The sequence below is a fragment of the Falco naumanni genome, chromosome 11 (genome assembly GCF_017639655.2).
Source record: "Falco naumanni isolate bFalNau1 chromosome 11, bFalNau1.pat, whole genome shotgun sequence".
NCBI classification, from domain to species: Eukaryota; Metazoa; Chordata; class Aves; order Falconiformes; family Falconidae; genus Falco; species Falco naumanni.
The window spans coordinates 25,471,965-25,496,596 of NC_054064.1; the positions used below are offsets into that span (position 1 = coordinate 25,471,965).

At 53.3% G+C, this 24,632-nt stretch overlaps 1 protein-coding gene across 2 annotated transcripts; it reads right to left on the reverse strand.

Moving 5' to 3' along the window:
• Positions 1-1,702: 1,702 nt before the first annotated feature.
• On the reverse strand, positions 1,703-24,061 carry PDZK1IP1 (PDZK1 interacting protein 1). Of its 2 annotated transcripts, none has more exons than XM_040611140.1 (4): positions 23,882-24,061; positions 4,840-4,948; positions 2,817-2,915; positions 1,703-2,281 (listed from the first exon to the last, which is right to left on the reverse strand). In XM_040611140.1, exons 1-4 carry the CDS (start codon positions 23,910-23,912, stop codon positions 2,209-2,211), a joined length of 312 nt encoding a protein of 103 aa, XP_040467074.1. In that variant the 5' UTR covers positions 23,913-24,061; the 3' UTR covers positions 1,703-2,208. The 2 variants fall into 2 exon arrangements, with proteins under 2 accessions (XP_040467074.1, XP_040467073.1); XM_040611139.1 differs by lacking the exon at positions 23,882-24,061 and adding an exon at positions 8,681-9,142.
• Between the last annotated feature and the right edge of the window lie 571 nt (positions 24,062-24,632).

The following is a 24,632-nucleotide window of genomic DNA, read 5'->3' on the forward strand; positions in this document are numbered from 1 at the left end:
CTGGGACATCAGAAGTTGCCTTCCCGATCATGCTCATCCTGCCAGGGAGGGATGAGACAGCATTGTGCTTTAAAGAGCATCCCCGACCCTATCAGCGAGAGATGAGATATCCTAATTATGGCAGTACAGGCGAGGATCTGGGCCGTATCAGCCCGCACAGAAAGGTAAACAAGAAATATAACAATGGACCCTTAACACTCATTAGCTGTTTCAGATAATACCTCACTTTTCTCCCTTTGGGGCTTAAAATCTAATTAAGATTTTCCAACAATAAATTTCATTTATGCTTGCTTCCTTTTGTTCTTTTTAGGATCACACCAAGAAGTATCTGTGAGCTGGCTGCACAGCTCGCAGGAAGGCAGCCTGCTTTGCACAGTCAGCCTCGAGTCGTGCTTGACAGACAAGGGAAACTGAGGCAGGAAGGCGTCACGAACAGTGCGGAGGTGAGATGCCAGCAGGGAGGTAACAGACTGGCTCTTGCAAAAGATGTTTTCCTTAGGAAAGCAAACCCTGAAGGGGCACTGGCTGCAATAAGCCCAAGCACCGAGGCTCCTGGGCTAGCCCAAAACGTGCAGTGGTAAAGCCCCATCCTTCTCTTTGCTTGGACTTACGACCCCGGGAGGGATCCACACGGAAAGGGATGCTGAGACCCACTGAGCCCCCAGCACACCTCCATTCCAAACCCACATCCAGGCACTGCCAGAGGAACAGCTCGGGCATTTGTCACACATTCAGGGTGCGCACCGGGCAGGGAATAAACTCCCACTGTTACTCATTATAAGGATGCCATTTCTAACTTCTTTTGCAACTAAGAGGTAAAAATTAATGGGTTCCCCTCCTCTCGCCACACCCCCAGCCCCCAGCCCGAGTGCTGACGCAGCGGGAACACGCAATGACTAATCCTCCTTAAACCCTGCTGAGCGAAGCACTAGGGAGCTTGTTTTTTTCCAAGACCACATGACATTTGGCACCTGCAAGAGAAAAGTCAGGGGCGCAGCATCCATCAGGGGCACAAGTAGGGAGGTCCAGGACCCAGCCTGGGGCTGGCTCAGCCTCCAGCTGCCCCAGAGAAGGTGGTAGAATGGAACAGCTCTGATGCGATGATGTGGATGGCAGCCATCCTGCCTCTGCACTGGAGGGCTTGACCCCTCTGGCCCTTCTGCCTGTTTTCTTCTATCCCCATGCAATTTCTCAACTGGAACGGTGATTTCTCAACACTGAGTCTTGAGGGCGTTTTCAAAACACGAGGCTTTGCAGATGCTTTTCAGGGTGGGTCTGTTACTGGAAGGCTCCTAGGTGGCTCCTAGTTTACTCCCATTCCTGATTTTTTGTGTCACCATCTGCTAGGGACATCGACAGAGTCACCCGTGGGAAGTGAGAGAGTGGCTCATGGCAAGCAGTGGCACCAGCTCCAGCTCCCTGCTCCATCCTGGAGGGCTCCCGGCGGTGGGAAGTGGTCCATTTTGGGCTGAGATCCCCACCAGGACCGTAGCATCTTTGTTTTAGGGAATACTTATCAGGTTTTGGTGCTGTAGGAAAATGGTGTTTTGCACGCCCCTGCCTGGGGAAGAAGCCTGCTGCCTGCGACGTGCTGGGCAGCACCTCCTCCAGGACAAGCTGCCCAAACTGCCCCAAGGCTGGAAGCGCTGAGATACCAGAAAGTCCTTTGGGTGATTTAACAAAACAGCCCTCTTTGCTGTCCTATGGGCAAACAATTCTCTTTATTGCTCACAGGGAAGATATATACAGGGGAGAAGGTTTGTTCTGACGTTAAAATGCATGGTGTCGGTTGTAAAAAGGAAGGGAAAACAGGGAGAAGAGAGAGGATTTTCCATCAGCAGCTTCCCCGAGGGCAGCTGGGGGTGTGGGGAGGTCCCAGGCACCCAGTGTGGACCCCTCCATGCCTGGGGCAGGTCAGCACCCCCCTGGGATGGGGGACGTCAGCCTCCCCAGCCAGGTAGGGTGACCACCAGGCAGGAGAGGTGGCATCTCCAGACCTCTCCCGGGAGCCAGCGTGGGCGCCACTAGTGGGTGGTGTGTGTCCCGCTAGTGGGAAGGGAAAAGATCAGGAGATGGTGGTGCTGTGGAGAGGTCAGGCAGCTGCTGCACCCGGGGGATGCCAGTGCAGAGGATCCCTGCGAAAATGCCCATCGCAACAGCGGGAAGCAAAGTGAGAAGTGGAAGGAGGGCAGCCGGCCAGGGTGCCTGCTACATGGCAGTGGTGATCACCCTCTCCTCCGGCTCCAGGGTGTTCTCGTAAGCGTGCTGGCTCTCTTTGGACCTGCATCGGGAGGGAGAAGCACAGCGCTGAGCTCGCCCCCAGCAAGACCAGCCTCCCCAAAGCCACCACCGGAGCCCTGACCTTGCTGGTGCCAGCCATGCTTTGAGCAAGGAGTGAGGTGGGGAGGGTGGGAGGGGTCCCGCTGCCAGGAGGAAAGCCAAGCACAGCGTGGGGATTGCTCTAATTCCTAGCAAGGGCTGTTTTGATAGTCAATATCTGCTGACCTATGGCCACTTTTGGTGGTTTTCTCTGTTTGAAAGTTGTGACGTAGTATAAGAAAAATGTGGTGTGGCAGGTTGCAAGGTGGTGAACGGACCATGGGGCTCAACTGCAGGGATGAGGAGAGACTGGGGAGGAGGGGGTACTCCCTCACCACTCTCTTAGTCCCTGGAGTGGATAACAGCCCCAAAACCAGGTGCATGGGACATGTGAGACCCCAAGTGGGAGAGACTGCAGCACTGCAAGTCTGAGCTGTCCCCGGGGGATGGAACAGAGCCTGGGAGCCATGGGGAGGAGGTCTAAGCAAGTCTTTCACCTGAAGTCGGCTGCAGCAGTTAGGTATTTCCCTTCGTGGCCATTGGACATGACAGCCTCCTGCTTGTCCTCGACACTCACCACCGTCTCGACATTTTCCCTGGAGAGGGAGACAAGAGCAGCTGAGACAGAGAGACAGAGGGGCTGTGCCAGGGAGCAGCTTGCAATGGTGATGGCAGAGAGGAAGGGACTGCTCCGACACTACAGAGACAATAAGGAACCTGGATGTGTGATCCTGGCCTCAAACACCCAGCACAGCCCCCTTCCCAGCAAGACATGGGTAACGACAGATGCCCTCATGGCAGGTTTGCAGGGGTCATGCCCAGCTGCCGAGTGCCAACCCATGTCTCTGGAGTTAGTACTCCCAGTGCCAGCCTGGCAGGTAGCAAGACTCATTTGTCAATACGTGGGATTGTTTTCTCCTGCTAACTGGTTTTTCCAGTCTTCTTCTGTGTAATCTGTTGCAAAATATTCCCTGTGGGTCCCAACTGACAGACAGAAATGCCGAGGCTCTGCCAGTGCTGCAGCCCTGGCACAGGAGGGGTGTACATCCGCACACATGTGCAAAGAAGAGCTGTTTGCTTTCAGATGTGAGTCTGGATCACTCGAAGAAGGAACCACAGCACAGGGATCAGGTCTTCGACCTTAGCTGGAGCCCAAAAGCTCAGCTCTGGAGTAAGCCATGCCCCAAACAGCACCAGGGGGGTTTAGCTGTGGAGGGTGGGCACAGGTCCACCCAGTGCGCACATCCCTGCCTTCTCCAGCACTTGCCCAAGGGCAATTTCAGAGGCTTTTCCGAGGAGCAGACTGGCATAAACAGGCAGTGGCTTGAGCTGATAGCTGCTGTCACAGTGACAGTGCAGAGCTGGCAGTGTGCCAGGCTGCCGAGCCTCGCTGCCCACTCTTCTGAAGAGAGGCCAGATGAATTAAAACAAGCCACCATCCCCCCCCTCAAGCCCTCCTCAGCATCCTCTGCCTCCAGGCTGGGAAGAGGCAGCCCAGCCACAGGCAGAGGTAGGAAACACCATCCCTGCCTCCCACTCCATGGGCTGTGAGCTCCTCCAGCCTGAGGACAAAGGTTCCTCTTTGAGAAACAAAGACTGCAGTTGCAGATCAGACCATATAAATATATATGTATATATTTACATTGCATTATGCGTTGGCCCTAAATGCATCCCAAAGGGCCCCCTGTAAATGCACCTAGGGCAGAAGCCAATCTGCTGAGCATCGGGATATACCCCAAGTCTCCATGTGCAGATCCAAGAAGATTCCAGCACCTTAGGGTGCAAAGCCCAAAGTGCCCATGCCACTGGAAAGAAACTGGGAACCCAGCTATAAGGCACTTTCAGTCCTCATCCCCTGTTGACTTTGGGCTCAAACTCAAGATCAAGTTACTGCAACTTAGCGAGTGGGCCTGGGGCAGCGAGCAGGAGCCTGTGGCTTTACTTGGCCAGCAATGGACCACAGGTAATGGTTCTGCCAGAGCCTTTTCTGATGAATGAAGCCACCTGGTTTGCCTGTGCTGTGGGCTCCGGGTGGAGACAGCTGCCACGGCTCAGCTACCTCCCTCTTCTCCCAGCTCCTCTCAGTGCCTTCTGATGACATGGCTCACTCTGCTTTGCAAACGAAGCTGTTTTGGGCTTGTTTTCCAAGGGATATAAGGCACCTGGTAACTGCACCCCCAAATTCATAGGAAACCAGGCTCAGGCCAGCCCCTCAAGACACATGCCTATGCACACCAGTCATGATGCTGCAGCTCTGCCATCCCCAACGCAGCGTTTTCTCACTGCAGCACCTGGACAGTGCAAGCTCGAACCTGGCAATAAGTAACAGGGAGCAGAGACCAGGACAGGGAGAAGAGAACAGGGAGATCAGCACAGGGAGTCTTTGCTCTCTCTGCCTGGGTCCTGGCACAGTGATCACAGTGTTCCCAATCCTGGCACGGGGATGGAGGCAGCTGGAAGTGACCCATGCAGAGGCAGCTAAGCCCAACCCAAAGCAACCCGTGGGGCTCCCACACTTACACTTTCTCCTTACACCAGAGCCTATTAACCACAAAAGCGATGGCCACCAAGACTAGAAACACAACTACTGCGATGACACCCTGTGACCATGGCTGGAGATTGCCCCGGGCTGCAGAAAAAAAAGAGGACATGTTAGAAATGCACCATCAGGCTTTATCTGCCAAACTTCTGTCCAGCTTTAGCAACGTCCAGCCAAGAGCTGGGTCCTGCAAACCCAAGCAGAGCATGTTGCTGTTAATTCAGGCAGATTCACCTGTGTGACAGCAATGAAATAAAGTGCAAATAATGGCAGTTTCACTGGCTTTTGCATGTGGACCATGTTGCCTTGCAGCTTTGGTACCCCATACATACATACATGAACACAGTGGGGCACAGATGACTCTGGGTTGGGGGGACAAAGGACTGGGGGACATGGAGGGAGGAAGGGAGAGTGTTTACCCAAAGTGACAGGGGAAACACGGCAAAGGGGTTTCAGTAAGATTTTTATTCTCCATACCCAGGTGCCACAGACATCTTTCCTGGTTTTCCAAATACTGCCCAGCAAAATAAGGACCCCCCAACAGGGATGGTGTAAAATTCAGTTGTCACTCTCATGGTTCTTGGTGTGGATTTCAGCAAAATGCACCATTCAACAAGTTTCCAGAGCAGCAAACTGATCTATGATGGGAAATTGAAGGGTGAAGTATTCAGAGCAACAGCCTTTAGCACAAAGGCCAGGCAGGGCTGGCGGGGGGCCAGGCCATAGAGGGGCAGGAGCAGGCTGCAGCATCTATGGCCCGGGATGGACTCACAGGTTCATTTTTCTCTAGCCAGACTTGAGCAGTGATCCAGCCACAGGTAGGAAGGCTGTGAGATATATTCCTGTATGTGGGAGGAACTCAAGGGCAGGGCGATGAGAAGAAGAAACCTTGTCCCAGTCCTTGCTGGGACAGCTGCTCCCTGCCTCCCACCAGCTTTTGGGTGATGGAGCACTCAGATGCAGTCAAACCCATCCTTAAGTGTTGTCACATGGACACCAAAAGGAGACCTCGCCCATGCAGACACATCCCTTTGGGATTAAATTACTATTTATTCAGGCATGGCTTTCCATCCTTGTGTTGATCAAAACACCAAGCCTTGCACATAAATGAGCTCCATCTGCACAGGCAGATGGGGCAGGTGGGGGATGCTACCTGCCAGCCTCGGACCACTTGGACACAGCCCCCACCACCAGCACCTGTGAAGCTGACCTGCCACAGGATGAGTGAATTGGTACATCAGCCTGACTAGGGAACTTTACGCCAGCTGAACACTTCATCTGTCTCACAGGAGACAAATCCCTGCTATAAGCAGCAAATAAAGTTTACTAGCAGCAATAAAGTTGGGCTGTGTGCTCCATGTGTGCAAACTTCTCATTCACAGCTGCTGCTGCTGACAGCCCTCATCTCCTTCCTTTGCTTTTGGGGAGGCAGAATGCTTTTTGGTAAGACCCCCAGCTCCTTGAGTCTTTAGAGGCTTCTATTAAAAAAAAAAAAAAAAAAAAAAAAACCAGCAACCCACAAAACAAAGCTCTTTGTAACTCTTGGAAGCAAAATCAACCTAGCCAGCTGACTCACCACCTATGCCAGTCCAGAAAATGGTGGCACCCCCAGGGCAAGAGGCTGCAAGAGCAGCCCTGAACAACGTCCTTCAGCTCCCCCACTTCCCTGCAGAGACACTTGCCATGTTTACTGCAAGGTCCCAGGGCCAAAACTCAAGCGGGAGGAGCTCAGATGGAAATTGCCTCTTGCATCAAGGTGTTTCAGCTGAAATCCCATTGTATTAGCAAGCTGCTGGTGGCAGTGAGGGAGAGCAGGGTTTGGTCCCCTCCTGCCCTACCTGATGGGCAAGGATGCTCACTCCCCTGCTGCCCACCACCCCCACGGGTGCACCCCAAACACACCTACCTATTGCCTCCAGGCTGAGCTTTGGCCCGCTCTGCTTCCTCCTCGCTCTGCCCTTGGCTGTTATCTCAGTCACATTTATTTATTAGTTGTGCTTTATTTTTCCTGCCGGGGTCAGGGTTTCCCGCCCAAGCCTAGGAGGGGGTGGTCAGGTCCAGCCCTCGGTGAGGTTTCTGCTGGGCTTAAGGGAGTTCAGGGTCAAGCAGGGAATGAAGTCAGCAATGACTGAAATTGCCAAATGTGCATCTTCAAGCAAAGGAGGAGAGAAGTGGTAGGAAAACTCCTCCAAGCATCTATGCTCAGGAAGTACTGAAGGTTTTTGCAAGTGAAACCACTCAGGCAGCTATTTCCACCAGATTTCAGAGCATCCAAAAGCAAAAGGAAAAATACCAATCCAAAATCAAGTCGTTCTGGCTTTGAGAGACCACAGAAAGCCCAGCGGCAAGGAGAGGTGAGGATGGCAGGGGGAGCAGCCAGTGCCTGCACATCAGGCTGAAATCCCCCATGGGAGCAGGGAACTTGCACATGCATAAGAAAGGAAGAATGGGAACTAGGCAGAGGCAAGAGCTTGATAGCATCTTCTCGGGCAGCAAGTATGTGGATGGCAGCCCTGGGGGGCACCACCTGTCTGGAGTCCCACCAGAGCACACCTCATTGCCCTGCCAGGAGGCATGGCTTAAAAGATGAGTCTCGCCTGTGGAAACAGGACTGTGATTCTGCAAAAATGCTTTACTAGGGATGTGCCTCGTGGGACAGCCTGTCCCTTGGGCTCTGCCACCTCCTCTATGTTTCACTCCATAGCAGTGATGTGGTTTTCCCTCCCAAACAAGTTATTCTAGGCCAAACTAAGCAATGTGGGATCTCAGCCCCTGACAGATGTGTATCAGTGTCCACACATCTGTGATTACAACTGAGACCAAGGGAAGTGCCAATGCTAGCATAAGCCCTTGCACATGTTTTAACCCTGTTTCCATGCTCAACGGCTGGTTTGAAGACATAGACCTACTTTTTGATCCATCTTCCCCAAATGCTTAGAAAGCATCAGCTGGCCCCTGTCTTTTGCACTCTCTGAGGAAGCCATGCCAGGCTCTGATACTCATTAAAGGGTTGGGTTTTTTTTCTCTTTCCAGGCAACAGCAAAACTTTCAATCCTGCTGACAGGGTAGACCCCAGACTGTTAAATCCTCAGCAAATTGGTAAACAAACACAGGAAGAGCGGTCAGGGCTGGGGCATCAGGAGGAGAAAGGGGGAGGGAATTTTCCGGGACTTCGGCAGCATCAGCTGAGTTTTAATTACTACTTGTTATTTCTAGCATTAGGAAAGTCCTTCCACAAATTTCCTAAAAATAATGTTCTCTATTAAGTCTTTGGGAAGGGAACGGGAGGACAGCTTGCAGAGGAAAATATTTGCTCCCTCACCTCAGCAATGATCAAAATTACAGATTAACAGGAAAACCTGTGAGCTCAGAGAGCGACCTGGCACAACACTTGCTCAGGGACAAGAGTGAGAAGAAAGAAAAAAAAAAATCCTTAAGAAAACAGATTACTCATCTCAGTGCACAGTCCTGCTGGAGGTAAATCAGAACTGCTTTATCTCCATGTAAGCAGGTAAGATAAACCTCGGATGGCCGTTTCAGCCTTCAGCAAAACAGGTAGAAAGTCTCGGTGCTCCAGCAAGACGTCCCAACCCACCGGACACCCACCCGTCCCCACTGCCCACTGATGTGAAGCCGGAGGTAAAGCTTAGGCAGGAGTTGGGATTTATTTTTTTTTTCCTCTTCCCAAGAGGCTCTTTAACAGTTGTCCCTTGCCCCCAAAGCCACCCCACCGAGCAGCTCCTGCCTGCCCGGGGCTCTCGCACCTTCCTGCCTGCCCCTGCCTCAGTTTCCCCGGGAGGGCAGGCAGGCTCCTGCACTTACCTTCCTGGCAGCAGGCAGGCTGCAGGGCCAGAAGCAGCCCCAGGAGGAGGAGGAGGAGGCGGCGGGCAGGCATGGCGGCAGGCAAGGCCACGGGCTCTCAGGGTGCGGAGCAGCAGCCGGGTGGCCCCTCCTCGCAGGGTGCTGCGCTCGGGCACGCAGCCCTCCCACGGGAATGAGCGCCTGGTCAATTATCAAACGTATTAACGAGGGAGGCTGATGCTCACACCTGGTTATTCAAATCCTGCTGTGGGAAGGGGTGGAAGGAGGTGCCTGTCTCCTGCTGGCGGGGAATATGGGGCACGGTGACTCGAACCTGATAGTCCCCTTAGGGCGTGGAAGGGCACACAGGCACAAAACATTTACATCGCCAGGAGGAAGAAAGACACCCAGATGGGTAAGTCTGTGGCTTCGGTGCTTGGGGAATGTGGCTGAACAGGACCTGGGTGTCCCCCGAGTGTTCCCCCTTGCAGCAGGACAGCCGGGGGTCCAGCGACGCCCCAGCTCTGACATCCCACCCCACCCCACGGACCCCAAGTCCTGGAGATGCAGGGAGCTGCCCAGCACGGCCCCCATGCACTTCCTTGCCCTTTCCTTTTCAACAAGTGTCATTAACAACCCAGCAAAACACATCTGCAGCTTAAAAACATCCGTTAATAAACCAGACTTGATGCCAAGTACTGCCTCCCACCTCCTAAGCCTTGTTTAACGGAGAGATTGTTAAATAGAGCAAACTTGGCATTCATTTTATTGAGCCTTCAGGGCTGTCTCCGAAATTTCTTAGACACCAGAAGAGGTAGAAATACCTGAAGACCTGCAGCAGACAGCAAGGCTGGCCCTTCACATCAGCTGGGCAAATGCTGCAGGACAGGGAAGACTGCAGATCCCGAATTAAGCAGCTTCTCAGACCATGCTGGGTGTGGATGGCTGACAAACCCATTCTGCAGGAAGAATAAAAGCTATTTGGCTTCACAGCTGTGCAACTTGAGTTATTCCTGAAGGGAATTTTAAAATTGTGAGCCAGTGGTTTCATTGTCAGTCTTCCTGTGGCGTGTCATAGCATCCCTGTAAGCCCAGCCTGCAGGGCTGCTGAGCATCCCCCTCATAGCACCTGAGCTCCCCAGCTTCTAGGTCAGTCGTCCCACTGCCACGGACCCTGCCTGGATGCCAAGTCCCCATGTGGCCACCCACAAGGGACGCACATTTGGGAACATGCAGCACCCTCAGGAATACATACCCATCGTTGCGGATTGCCCTTCATCTCTCCTCTTTCCCTTGTATCTAGAATGATGTAATGTATCCTGAAAACAAGCTGGACCTGGCTTGAGCTGTACAAGACTGAACACCACTTCCCGGCTCTCTCTTAGATTCCTTTCCATGGCCAAATCCCATGGGGTAATCCCATTCCCAACCCTCCAGTTTTTACTTACAAACTCCATGGGGTAGGGACTCTCCCACTGCACCCAGAAAGGAAGTGGCACAACAGGGACCTGCCCATAATAAGGCCCTATAAAATCAGTCTCATACTGTAACAGAGAAAAAGGAATGGCTGGTGAAGAAATAAAAATGAGAGTGAACTTTGCGTTCCCCATGACTTGCTTCCACGTTATCTGTCTGGGAAAGCACGCAGAGCTTGCAATCTTTGCTGCCTGCTTGTTATCATAGAATGGTTCAGGTTGGAAAAGACATTTAAGATCTAAAGTCCACTAGCACTGCCAAGTCCACCACTAAACCATGTCCCCAAGCACCACATCTCCAGGCCTTTTAAATGCCTCCAGGGGTGGTGACTCCAACACGCCCCCACACAGCCTGTTCCAGGGCCTCACAGCCCTTTCAGTGAAGACATTTCCCCCAACATCCAATGTAAACCTCCCCTGGTGCAACTCGAGGCCATTTCCTCGCGTCCTATCGCTTGTTATGTGGGAGAAGAGACCGACCCCCACCTGGCTGCAGCCTCCCGTCAGGGAGCTGTAGTGAGCGATAAGGTCTCCCCTCAGCTGCCTTTTCCCCAGGCCAAACAGCCCCAGTTCCCTCAGCTGCTCCTCACAAGACTTGTAAGGTCTCTTAAGACCTTCACCAGCCCCGCTGCCCGTCCCTGGACACGCTCCAGCACCTCAGTGTCCCTCTTGTAGTGAGGGGCCCAAACCCAGACACGGGATTCCAGGTGCAGGGGGACAATCACGGCCCTGGTCCTGCTGGCCACACTGGTTTGGATACCAGCCAGGGTGCTGTTGGCCACCTGGGCACACCGCTGGCTCCTGTTCAGCGGCTGCCCACCAGCCCCCCCAGGCCCTTTCCCACCGGGCAGTTCCAGCCCCCTGCCCCAGCCCGTGGGGCTGGTGGGACCCCAGCGCAGGACCCGGCACTGAGACCTGTAGACCCTCACACCGCTGGCCTCGGCCCATCGGTCCAGCCTGCCCAGATCCCTCTGCAGAGCCTCCTGCCCTCCAGCAGATCCACACTCCCACCCAGCCTGGTGCTGTCCGCAAACTGACTGGGGGTGCGCTCGATCCCCCCCAGGTCGTCGATGAAGACATTAACGGGCCTGGCCCAGCGCTGAGCCCACCTCCCGACGAGGCCACCGCCTGCCCTCGGGGAGCCCACGGCAGCCCGGCCGTCCTGCTGACCCCTCCCCTGACTGCCCTGAGAACCAAAACCTCTGTCATTTCGTGATCACCGTGCCCCAGACGGCCTCCGACCATCGCGTCGCCCACAGGCCCAGCGGTGTCGGGAAGGTCCCTGCCACACGCCCCAGGGACCCCCCGGGCTGTCCCCCCGCTGTGGTGCATTTCCAGCGGGCGCTGGCAAGTTGAAGTCCCCCAGGAGAAGAAGAGCTGGCGGCTGGGAGACTTCTCCTGGCTGCATATGGGATATTTCACCTGCCTCTTCCTCCTGGTCGGGTGGTCTGTAACAGACTCCCACCACCACATCTGCAGCTGTTACTTGACTCTTATCAAAAGCCCAGCAAAACACTAGCTGTTCAGAGCAGAAGGCTTTATCGGCAGATCAGGAGTCCTAGAGAAGCCAGTTCTGCTGCTGCCCTTGGAAAATTCAAGGTCTGAGCCATCTCTCTGCTATTGCTACCCACCCCCAGCCATGCCTGGGGCTGTGGCAGGTTGCTTAGTGGGTTCCTTCTGCTCCTCCTCCACATGTACTCCAGGTTGTGTTCTCACCCCAGAGCCCTGCCCAGCCCAGCATCCCTGGGCTGATTTTCCAAGGATAGGAATATCTCAAGGATCCACCCACATTCTATGATGTGCTGGGGGGACAGGACATGACAAACCACACACTGAGACGAAGGCAGAGCTGCTGCACCTTCCAGACAGGGGTCTTACTGTTGGCTCCCTCCTGAGGAGCAAATAACACTTTACCAGTGCACATTCCCACATTTATAGGAAATTTAATTATTAAATTGTTCGGGGCTTGCTGATGAGGCCAGGGAATTGCTCGTTTGCTGCTTGTTTGCTTATCTCAAAGCTCCCCTGTGCTCCAATGCATCTTCTTTAGCCCAGGGCAGCTATCAGGGAGGTATGTGCTCTTGTGACAGAAGCTGCCGTGGCACCTGCTTGGGTACATATCCCTGGGTCCTGCCTAGGGGGGGTGAAAAATAGCAAGTCACTCCAATGGCAGCAACCTTGTTGCAGGGGCAAAGTCCAGAATTTTGGTAAATATTAATGTCATTCTGGCTGTGGCTTGGGACCTGCAGAGATGAGAAGCTATGTGTTTCTGCTGCAGCATGCTGGAAATCTTGCTGTCTCTCTCATTTAAGCCTTCAGCATCACCTAGCTGTGGTGACTCAAAGCCCTACAGGTCCATTTCACAGGTGAGGGCAAACTAAGGCACAGAAGGGCAAATCACCTTGGCAGTATTTAGTCAAACCCAAGTGGACCCAGAGCTAGCTCAGTTCTTTCTTAGGGACCCATGTGAGCAGTTGCCTATACAACAGGTCTAGTGTACAGCAAGTCTTCAAATTCCAAGATTTATGCTGATATTATCTAAAAATCACTGGGATTTTCCCATAAGAAATATGAAAATTTTAGCCAAAATTAATATTTGCTCAAAGGAACATTCCTGAGCCTAAAATGTGTTCCTGGGTGAAACAGCTCAGAGCACAGATGCTAGTTCCTCTTTGAAAAACATTGTGGGGCTCTGTGTTATATAGGAGATCATCTTTTTCTCCTTCACTTCCTTCCTTCTTTTCTTCCTTCCTCCCTACTTCCTTCCCTCCTTCATCCTCCACATCTCTCAGAAAGACCCGTAAAAATAAAGAAAATATGAGAGCGAGCCTGAACATCCCCTGAAGAAGAGATTGTATTTTTCCTAGGGGAAAAAAAAATGATGAATTTGTTCTATTTTAATAGCTACTCCAAAAAGAAAAACAAAACAAAAACCAATTTTTAATTACTTGTTTCTTTCAACATTTGCCAAATATTCCTTGCCCCAGAATTCTCTCATTTCCCATCAACACTGGCTTTCAAATCCTGCCTGGGATGGATGCTTTCAGGGGAAAGCCAGGAGATACAACCACTATGAAAAGGGCATATTTTTTTTAGCTTAGTGTGGATAAACAGCAGTGGAAAAAGGTAGCCCCTACTGAGGCTTTTTGTCCATCACAGCTCTGTACCTCACTTCCCCTCTTTAAAAATGCCTTTAAACAGCAATATGTGTTCTTATTTACATGCTGATGAAACCCCCGCTGTCAATGGTGTGGCAACGGGGCATCGCCCCACACTGGCCCCATTCTCCCTCTGCCTGCCTGGGGTTCAGCTGAGCCATTTGCTCCCTTATTGCACACACACACACAGAGCCAAGGAGAAAACACACCTTTCAGCATTTTATTAAACATTTCATTGGACCATTCCTGAGTCTCCCAGAGCTGACGCTAACTGCAAGCCTTGATTAAGCAGTATGGAGAAGGGGGTGACATGGTGGTGGCCATGATCCCTCCTGGACCTTTGTTTGGCGAGGATGTGGATTTTCCCCTTCCCCCCCCAGGCAGCCTGGATGCTTCAATGAGGTCAGCCAGGACCACTCCTGGCAGGACGCTCACTGGGAGCTGGTACCCAGCAGCCATCTGAGATGGGGCCCAGGCATGGCCCCAGCATCAGGCACCAGGTATGCGCTTCATTTTCCCTTGAGACCTGCTCAGTAGCATCACCGTGGTCCATGCATGTTTCATGGGACCTTCTGAATGATGTTCTTTACACCAGCTGATTTTTGGCATGGATCTCTGGGCAGCATTCACACTGGCCACCGTCTGTGCTGGGGCCTGATGCTCCTGCTCCGTACATCTAAGGACAGCAATGGGCTCCCTTCTCTATCCAGCTGTCTGCACACAGCTGCCAGGATTTGTCCTCTCTGAGCTCCCCGCTCCTCCATCCCTGGGGTCGATAGCTGCCAGGGGTCTGACAGCACATTCACATTCAGCCCGGGGGCCCGCAACCTTGGAAAATTACACTGAGAAAACACCTACCTGATCTGTCCCACCTTGCTCTGGGCTGGGAGGAATCAAACTAAAAATCCCTGAAACGCGAAGAAAATCCATCTGCCTCTGATCTGCCTTATTGCCAGGGGATGAGCCTGCATCCGTGATTCCCCCTTGGCTTTCCCATCTGTTCAGAGGGCATATTGCCCCCCTAATCATCTCTGAGCACAGGGGAAAGTGCCGCTGCATTGCTGGAGTGGCAGATAGCCGGGTTCCCAATATGTGGTGCTCAGAAAGGGAGAAGGGAGTTGACTTCACTCTGGATATTCCCTCCTGCCCAGCGATATTGAATGGATTGAATAATTTACTATCCGATCATCTCTAATCTTCATCCCATAAAATCAGCAGCAAGCTGGGAGGGTTTTTGAAGCCTCCAGCTGCATTCACTGATAAGACATGAGGCAGGAAAGATTGGAAGCCCATAAAAATGATAATCTCAGGCTTCACTGTAACTTGGTGGAAGGGTTTTCTCCTGTCCTTTCATTATGGATGGATTTCATGATCTTCCTTAAATAACAACAAGCCTTCTCACAAGGAATCTCCCACCCAAAAACTGATTGCATCGTCATTAGGAAATGGGAGGCAGAGAAGCCAGAAAAAAATAGCTGGAGCACAGGTTAGAGCAATGGCCAGGTCCCTGCAGAGTAGGTGGCACCTGCCTTTATGGGGCGGGAGGAAAGGCGGGACTGAAAGTAATTTCTGAACACAGAGAGAAGCTCTAGGCACCAGGGCTCTGCCTGGGAGTCAGGCACAAGGGCCATGCCAAGCTGCTGGCCACAAGCCTGACCACGAGCCTGGCTGTAGGGCAAAGCTCCATCCTCCTCATCCTGCACTTCCTCAGTGTGAAGAGAAACATCATGTCTCATTTCAGTCTGGCTTGGCACAGCATCTTCCTCTCTGGACCCAAATTTGGTGAGTCTGGCTATTGCCTGGGAGAAGAAAGGACCCAACTCATCAACTACTTCCATGTGAATCTCAACCAAGATGGCCAAGAGGAGGAGAAGGAAAGAGCTGGCTGGCTTGGTGGGGGTGGACAGTTTCAGGAAATAATTATCCCAGATGCCAGAATAGGAGAAAATTAAAAGTGTAAACTATAATCAAATGTTAAGTTGCTTTTCTTCTGCTAATTGAAATAATGTTTTCTCTGCTACCCACCACTCTACCCCTTTCAGATGCTAATCCCTATCAAACATGGACTTACAATTACAAATTCATAGGCATCTTTCCCAGGAGCAGAAATTGCTTTGCCCTGTAACCTCTAAGATGAGGTCTTAATAGGAATTCACGAGCAGTCGCTGGTAAAGCTTCATTAGCCGGAGAGAATAGACAAGGGCAAGTTGCAGTGCTCCCTAACCACTCTAGGGAAAAATTAATTTAAATTACTTTGTAAAGTAACAAGGCCAGATAATGTGTTTCCTTCTCGGATTATTGTTTTCTGACACCCTAATGCGCTCATAGATTAGGTTGCTTTGCCTGTCTGGATGGTGGTCCATGCTAAGTTGTGGTTTATGAAGAGCAGAAACCTTAGGAAGAAGAAACTCTGACCCTTTGGGCCAGAGCTGGATGGAGACAGAGTGAGGATCTGGCTGCTTCTCACCAGGCTGGGTTGCTTGGAGGCTGTTGAGGAGGCAGGTAGCAGCCACCTGCAGCACAGATTCAACACAGCCTAGAAAAGAAACCTGGCTATTGAAGGTGACACTTCAATGTTTCCCTGCTTGCAAACTGGTCCAAGCCAGTGGAAGGAGTCCTGCTGATTTGGGGCAGCTCTAGAATTGCTTCCTGGAGGCCAGATCCTGAGCGATCTCGAGCCCCCTGCTCCCAAGGGCTGGACCAGCATGGGAAACCTCTTCTAGAAGCCACCATCCCTCAGCAAAGGTACCAGCATGGGGCTAATTCTCAATGAGCTAACACCTAAAATGCACTCAAATATGCTAAAAAACCAAGCCTGCACCCCCAGGATGGGGGGACTGTGATTTCACACTCCCCCTCCATCCTTTGCTAAGCCTCTCCAAAAGGAGCTATAATTCTCTTCCCCTGTCTCCAGGCTGGATGCTCTCCGTTGCTGGGCTTGCAATTTGGTGTAGTTTTATGGAGCTTTGCAGCGAGCCAAGTGAGGGGCCAGGGGCAGATGCAGCAATAAGAGCTTGGCAGAGAGGGGCTCTGACTCTTCCCAGCACCCTGGGCTCGCAGCCGGACTTTGGTGGGCGCTGCCAGCGCCCGGCGTTATTAACCTGAGACTTGTCACACAGAATGGGCCAGTCTGGCTAAATCCTCGGGGGACACGAGCATCATTCAACGAAGAGACAAAGAGTTCAAAGGGCCTTTCGGCAACAAACAGCGCTGATCTTCCCAGCTGATTAAATAGGTTCCCAACTGATCTGGGAGTCCTAGGAGACCAAACTGAAGCTGGGAAGATTTATGGGGAGCTACCTGAATTAGAGAGGGAATATATTGATTTTATTCCTGGCTTCTGAAGGGGATCGCTGGGGTTTTTTCAGAGCAAAGATAAGGCTGGTGAGAGCTGCATCAAGACAGAGAGGTAGATTGGGAGGTAGAAGGATGGATGGACTCCCAACCCATCTAATAATTTTCTTGTTCCCACTTATCTGGGGGAAGATAAAAACCCCGTGGCACCCGGACCTACCTTCAGTCATTTGCCCATCCAAAACTGTAACACTTCAGAATGGGATTATAACGCCCAAGATGAGATTTTATGTCACCCCAGCTCCTGCAGTCACCTGAATTTCTTTCAGCCCCATCAGTAACCCATTGCCCACCAGCCATGATAAATTCTGGACCACCTTTGCTGGTGGCAAGCCCTGTGTTTTGACAACTCCGAGAGCAACTCAGTGCACCCTTGAGTCCCACTTGGCTTTGCTGTCTCATGACAGGCAGGACCCAGCCTCCTGGAAAGAAGAGGAGCATCAGGGAAGGCCTTGCCCCATGAGGAGGACATCCCTGCATGACCCTCTGGGTCGCCAACTGGTAGAGAAGAGCTAATTTCAGTAGGACCCCCTTGCTCAGCACCATCTGAGGAAGATGCTTTCCTTTCTTCAGCCCCTGCAGACTTACTGGGCCAAAAGAAGGGCCATGGGCAGCGTGAGGAGCACCCCAGTACAGGAGATCAGCCTAAGCATCCTTGAACCATGGGGTTTAACCTTCCAGAGCCCTGCCAGCAGGCACTAGCCCTATTTATTTCCATGCCCATCAGCAAAAGCAGCATGTTTTCAGGTAGCATCTCTCTCCTCTTCCTTCTCAGCAAGGGAGCTTTTGCCTTGGCATCCGAAGGGAAAAAAATAAGGGGGGAATCGGCAGTGAGCAAAACACATCTAATAACCTCCACTTCTTTTCAACAAGCTCCAGTTGTTGCTTTACAAGTGTACTCCAACCCCGGCAAGTGCCAAACAAAAGCTTCCCTCTCCTTCTCCGTGCCTGTTAAACAGCCTTATTATTTCAGGCAAGCTGCATCTGCTGGGTGGCAGCCGCGATTACCATAACACAGGGGCAGGATTTGGCCTGGATGCTTCACCCTTGATTCTGCAACAGGCGAAAGCGCTGGGCTCGTTGAAAAATAAAATGAAAAATAAAGGGGGAGGGTGGGGAATCAAATGTATGAAGTCACTTTTCTGGCTGCCACCCAAGCAAACAGATGCAGGTAGTAGAGAAGATGGGAAAAATCATGTCATCTTCTGCTCTGAGCAGCAATTTCTGTTGCTGGGGAAGGGGGTGGGAGGGACATGGCGAGGTCAGAGGGATTTCATGTGAGTCCAAGGGGTGAAAGAGGCATTTCTCAGAGTACATTGAAGTTAAGGGAGCTTTTGGGAGCCTTAACCCATTCTTGAAGGCTTGGAGGCTGCCAGCCTCAGCAGGATGCTGCTGCAGCTGAGCTGAGTACCATGAGTTGGGGACAGGGAGCCAGGGTGGGAGGGACGGGATGGATAGGAGAGGGCTAAACAACATCGAGCTGTGCCGTTGTGCCACACTGGCTGAGAACAGGCTGCCCTTGAATTCAGCCCTGAATAGGTTTTGAGGACAAAAGGTGAAGACCCCCAAGAGATGCCTTTGCCTGGGATTGAGGAAGAGAGGCTGTTTCCAGGACTGGGCGGGCTATTAATTAAAACTCAATAAATAGCAAGGTGTTGTCACAGCCACCAGCGCTCCCACTGGGGAGAAGAAGCCTTCGCAGGGTCAACTCACCCTTGCAGAAATCCCTGGGCACTGGGGCAGCTCCCCTGGCAGAGCCAACGGCGAGCTGGTGACCACTGGCACAGAGCCCATGCCCCCCACGTCCCGGCAAGCACCAAGACCTCCAGGGCCTGGCTGAGCTGGGGGGAACACACCGGCTGTCCCAGGCTTCCTCTGTGTCTTCCTACCTCAAAACTCTGCAGGAAAACAGCTGCAGTGTTCAAATACAGTGGTTGTAACGTAAGGGTTGGCAGCCTGTGGTAACCCCATGGGGACCTGGATTGCTGATCAGCATGGGTGGGAGAGGGAAACGGGGAGAAGGGGGGAAGGGGAGAATGGGCATGAGGATGGGGATGGCAAGGACAAGGGGAAGTGAAAAAGGAAGAAGATAGAAGGGGGTAAGGGAAAGGGGATGGGGATGGGGATGGGGAAGGGAAAAGGGAAAGGGAAAGGGAAAAGGGAAAAGGGGAAGGGGAAGGGGAAAGGTAAGGGCAAGGGGAAGGGGAAGGGGAAGGGGAAGGGAAAAGGGGAAGGGAAAAGGGAAAAAGGAAAAAGGGAAAAGGGAAAAAGGAAAAAGGGAAAAGGGAAAAAGGAAAAAGGGAAAAGGGAAAAAGGAAAAGGAAAGGAAGAGGGGAAAGGACAGTCTTTAACATACTTTCTTCGGAAAACGCCAAGAAAACACTAAACCCTTTCCCGAGACCCCGTTTCCGCGCCCCCCACGCCCGGCGGTGCGCTCCCGCGGGGCGGCGCCCCCTGGCGGGCGGGGCGGGGCGGGCCCGCGGGGGTGGCGCTGCTGCCGCTGCCGCCCCGGCCCCGCCGCGCTGGGCTGGCAGGAAGCGCTCGGCTGCGGTCGGCTTTGATCTGCCGTTTATCTGCGGCGAGGGGTTCCCCGAGACCTGTTCAAAGGAGGCGCCGGCCCGGAGGCTGCTGCCCGGGGAGCGCCGGCCGCCCCGTGGGCTCGGGGACGGGGCTCGGACGGGACCCGCGGGTGGGACAGGCCCGCCGGGACGGGGACACGGGGACGCCCCCTCGGGCCGCGGCACCTCGAAGACGTCGAGCTCCTGCTGGAAAGCAGCCCCGAGCGCGCAGGGGAGTGGCGGTGGCATTGCCGTCGCTGGGGAGTGTCACCGTTGGAGGGGACAAAACGTGCTCCCGGCACACGGCCCTTCGTGCTGCCCGGGAGGGTGGAGAGGGGCAGCTCGGAGCGCGGGCGCAGCCGGCTGGAGGGTGGCCCCTGGGATGGGGCAGGCAGCCCCCCACCCCACGCCAGCCCGGGCAGGGGCAACAGCTGCCACCTCTGGCACACCGGCAAGCTTGGCCCTCCCTGCCGCCCTCGGAATCACCCTGGGAAAAGCATCCGGTACCTGCTTGGGATGGTTTGGTGCCACCTGACCTAGAAGAAGGGAAAAAGCAGCTCCCGGTTTGCTCGGATGAGGCAGGGAGCAGCTTGGGAGTGATTTCTGCTGGTGCAACAAACAGCGTAACCACCCTGGTGGGGACAACCGGCAGGGGAGCGTGCGAGGAGCAGGGGGGATACATGTGTGAGCAAGTCATGGGCTTGAATGGCTTAAAAGACTTCTGCAGGACTGCATGTTCGCATCCATCCAAATATCTCTATTTAGGACTGTCCTCAGAGGTGCATCCACAGATGTGCCCACAGGTGTGGGACGTGCAAAAATTAGCACGTGCATTTGTGAGGGTGTTCGTGCCCCATCACACATGTCAGAGCACATGGGCCATGCATTTGTGAGCAAGTCAGTGTGCACACTTACCCATCAGGTGCCTGATCTTGTCCATGGACAGGTATTTGTGGGGCGTGAGTAGGTTCGTGATTCCTTGTGCATGCAAGCGTCTATGCCAATGCATGACTGCTAACACACCTCCCACGAAGCCCCACATTGGAGCTGCAGCCAGGTTTCTTCCTCACCTGTTCCCTGGCCCAGCATTTGCAGGACACCAGTTCACCCATTGCACATAAGCCCAGCACAAACAGAGCCCCCCAGCCCCGAGGAGCAGCCTCCCACCCACAGCGCCCACGGCAGCACGCTACTAACCAGCTCTGGCTGCCCCTCAGGCCACCCGCGCTGGCCTCCAGGTCCCCTCTCAGCACATTCCCAGGGACGGGGCAGATGGCGTGCTCGGAAGAGCGATGCTGCATTGCTGGATGGTTGCAAGACACACGACTGGGGGAGTGTTGATGTGTTTTATTTGAGCTCCAGCAGCATGTGAAGGGATGTCTCTCTGGTGGGGTGCGAGAGAAGTGCTCTGGAGATGGGACAGCTGCTGTAAAGCATCCCCTTGCTCACAGGCCCTTACAGGCAGATCTTGGATGGGCAGTGGGTGAGATGGTGGCTAGACCCTTCAGACATGCAGGAGGACCTTGCCTGTGGTTTTGGTGGGCTCTGGGCAAACCCTTGGGGCAGCAGGGTGCTACTCCTGCCCTGAGGGCTGTGCTGTGGGTGATGATGGCGGTGGAAGCAGGACAGTGACAGGACAGAGCTGGCCCCACTCCCTTCCCTGGGGCTTGGCCACCTCCCCAGCTACACCTCCAGGGTTGGATGGGCTGGTGTTCTCTGCCACAGACACAGGGCCAACGGGGCATGTGGGCAGCCACGCTCCCCTGGCCACTCTAGGCTGCGGTTCTTGGCGTATTTGGAGCCACTTACTCCCCACAAGCCCAGACCAGGGTTCCACATCAGGGAGGACTATGGCTCGACCACACCTCACATAAAGACCCACCCCTTCCACCTGCTATCAGCCTGCTCATTTTACATGATGCGACCCAGGATGCTCTGCCATGGGCTCTCCCAGATGTCCCTGGGCAAGTCCACAAACCTCTCCCAGCACGGACAGCAAGCCACCTCCTCCCCTTGTTTCCAGCATCCCTTAAGTAACACAATGCCAGAAGAAAGCTGCCTTTCAGTTTGCACCGTGCACGCACCAAGGGAGACAGTACCACCACGGCTTTGATAGCCTCTTTGCCACAAGCCGTTTGCTGTAGGACCCATTCCCACTTTGGCATGGCTGGGTTAAGCTGGTACCATGCCGGATTTAGCGGAGAGCTGGGCAGGGAGTGAAGCCCCTGGCCCCAACACGTGCTGCCGGGCAAGCTCAGCCCCGGCACATCAAAGTGCCGGTGCAGTTTTAACCGTGCTCCAGACGCTCCCTCCCATTTCCTGCTGGATTCCCGTCTCGCTCCCCACATCAGCAAAACAGAGTGTAAAAATAGAGGCTGGGCTTCACCAAAACACAATAGTAAATTGTTCCCCGGAAAGGTCACCAGGGCAGCTGAGAATAGCTCTGAGAGCAGGGTAAAAGGAATGTCTACCGGGGGGACAAGTTTGGACCCCCCACAGGAGGTATCCTGCATCCCCATCAGTGGTGAGGGTCCCCCCTCCTGAGCCCCCAGGGTCTCAGAGTGACCTTGTCTTCTCCCATGTACCCTCAGCCCTGCTGAGCCACGGAGCTCCTCCAGCACCCAAGAACCAATTTTTGGATGGGAACTGAAAAAAATCAATGAGCAAGAAATAAGGTGAAAGTAGAGGCAGGAGGACCAGAGAGGAAGAAAAGGGCTGGCAGGAGAAAGGGGAATCCGCTGGCTGCTCATCTCCTCTCCGCTGTGACAGCACAGTGTCCCCTGGGCACTGCTGGCCGGCTGCAGCCTTTGTGTGGCAGTGGGAATGTCGGGGATGAGCCCCAGGATGAGGAGCATATCGAGCAGTCCCAGAAAGCCATAAATTACTGCCTCCTGTTGTCACTGGCCTGTGACAGTGAAGAGGCAGAGCCTTCCCATCGTCTGCTGGGGTGGGAATGTTTGGGTCCTGTCGTTTCTGTGAGCATATTTAATTCAATAATGTGGGAATGCTCTTAATGAAGCAGGTCCTTGCTCTTGGCTTCGGTGGTGTTCCCAGGCAGGGGTGCCCATGCAGGCTGCCCTCAACATCGCTTTGCCAGAAAGGCTGTAATTAAAGCCAGATAATGGGGCTTGAAAATAAAAGCTGCCCAAATTTGGGGTGATTTGGGGTTTTTTTTGTGGTTTTTTTTTCATTGTCTCGGACATACACGTTCCTCCCACCTTCTCTGGTTTCTTAAATTCAATTTTATCTCAATGCCACTTCCCCTCTGCTCTCGCTCCCCGGTGTCATCCATGCAATGGTAAGGCAAATATTGTGCCACCAGAGCCTGAATGTCAGCCAGGTTCCTGGGACACGTTAGAAACATGGGTGAACAAAATACCTTTAAATGCACCTACTTCAAGTTTTTAAAGAAACTGCTATTTGCAGAAAATTTTCTGCAGTAGGAGACAGGCCAAAACCCCCATCGCCTTGTGATGCCACTGCTGGGAGGTGAAACCCTGTCCCAGCCAAGGGCAATGCCACCCATGGCACCCAGGCTACCACCCTGTCATTGTGCCTGTGTGGTAGAGATCAGGACTCTAAGGCGCTTTTCCCAACTTTCTCCTCTGTTTTGCATAAACAAACAAAAAAACAGGTGGGGTTGGGGTTTTTTCCCCATATATTTAAATCCACAGAGCTGTGCTCATCACCACTTGCAACACAAGTTGCAGATGATGTTTGCTACCTTCTGTGACATTTGATCTTGGTGGCCAAGCAGCAGTGAGGTCCAGATACTCTGGAGAAGAAGGTGCTGGAGGGAGCACTTCCATCATGGCCAACACAGGGCCACCAGGCACCCAGCTGGGGACATGTCCCTGGAGCCTGTCCCAGCACGGTGGCTCCCAGGGTCTCCCCATCCCTGGGGTCCATCAGGAGTGATGCATGTCAGCCATCCCACTGCGGAGCGGGTGGCATCAGCATCCTCCCAGCCCTTTCTGTAGGCTATAGAGCTATTTATTAAATATATATGTGCAGGGAGTGGTTTGAAACCTTCACCTTGAGGATGCTCTTCCCTTTACTGGTGGCAAAGGCCACATGGCCATGAAGGACATTTTAAGTGAAGAAAGAAAAAAAGCAGAGAGAGGAGGTGGAAGGAGAATTGTGCTGGCGATGGAAGGAGGGAGGGAGAGGGCCGGGAGGTGGGAGGGAGAGATAAGCAGTGGGTGAGCTATCAGCTCTGCCGGGCTGGCAGCAGGGCTGGGGTTGGGGGTTAAACCAGCTGTGCAGCCGTGATCGCCCTACCCCAGATAAACACCCAGCAGCCGCCCACTGCCCCACACCCACCCAACGCCTCATCCCGGTGCCAGGGATGGAAACCAGCCTGGCCCTGACTGTGGGGGTTTACTCAGACTGGCAGTGAGGGCCCCCATGCCTCTAGCTTGGGGCTGTGCCTGGACAGGTCTCCCCACAACCCCCAGGTCAGAGCTGGAGAAGGACCCCCCCTCCTCTTTCACCCATGGGGGAAATGTCACCCAGAAACTTTAAAAGCAAGGGTTGCCTGCCAGGCTGCTGGTCATGGGGGGGTTTAGCAGCTAAGCTTGTGGGGGGATGCTTTAAGAAAGCAAGGGATGCTCTAAAAGACCCTGCTTAAGTAGGTAATGACTCTGAAAATCAAACAAATTACAGACAAGAAAATACCTGCGGTGCCATTCCTGCTCGTCTGCTCCATGTTACGGGTATGGTGTTGGCCACCATCTGCAGCATGGTGCTGTAGTTATACATACATACATACGTATTTAACATATATATATATACACACATGCACATGTTCAACAGAGCAGTTAGCCTGTAAACACTCCCTAACTAATGTTACCAGCTCAATCCGTTTTTAAAGTATTTGTGCATATGGCTGCGATAACAACTTCTTTTTTTTTAAAAAAAAAAAAAAAAAAAAAAAAAGAGGAATTACTGTCGTTGCCTTTAAATTGTGGCTGAACGTGTGTGGGGTGTGAAGGGAAGCAGCATCACCCCCGGCAGCCCCCTCCTTCCACATCCCCCTCTTCAAAAGAGAGGAAAAGTCCATCAGAGGCTTTGGGGGACCTGCAAATAATGTGCTGGGGGTAAGGCCATGGCAGCTGGTGACACTCGCCTGCAGCGGGGGGATTGCTCCACCGCCCGTCTTCCTTCCTGCTGGCCCCGCACGCTCTTCCTCCCACTTGCTCTCCCTGCAAAAGCCCAGCCCAAGCTGGACTGCATGAGCCAAGCAAGAAAAAAATTAGCAGATCCTTTTGCAAGGTTTTTGCTGCCTGTTAATGACTTTTGATGGCAGGGGGTGGGCCATCCTGGCATTCTCACCCCACGATGTCCAGGAACGAAATATCAAAGCAGCAATGGATCTGAGTGACGAGGTGGGAGAGAGGCAGACAGCAAACGGAGGCTGCTTTGTAAA

What these genes read in the sequence shown, in the direction of transcription:
- PDZK1IP1 (XM_040611139.1), bottom strand. Translation starts at nt 8,753, where the DNA reads ATGCCTGCCCGCCGCCTCCTCCTCCTCCTCCTGGGGCTGCTTCTGGCC. An exon ending in GCCTGCCTGCTGCCAGGAAG is followed by an intron (nt 4,949 to 8,680) that starts GTAAGTGCAGGA and finishes TTTTTTCTGCAG; the next exon opens with CCCGGGGCAATCTCCAGCCA. An exon ending in ACTGCTGCAGCCGACTTCAG is followed by an intron (nt 2,282 to 2,816) that starts GTGAAAGACTTG and finishes CTCCCGATGCAG; the next exon opens with GTCCAAAGAGAGCCAGCACG.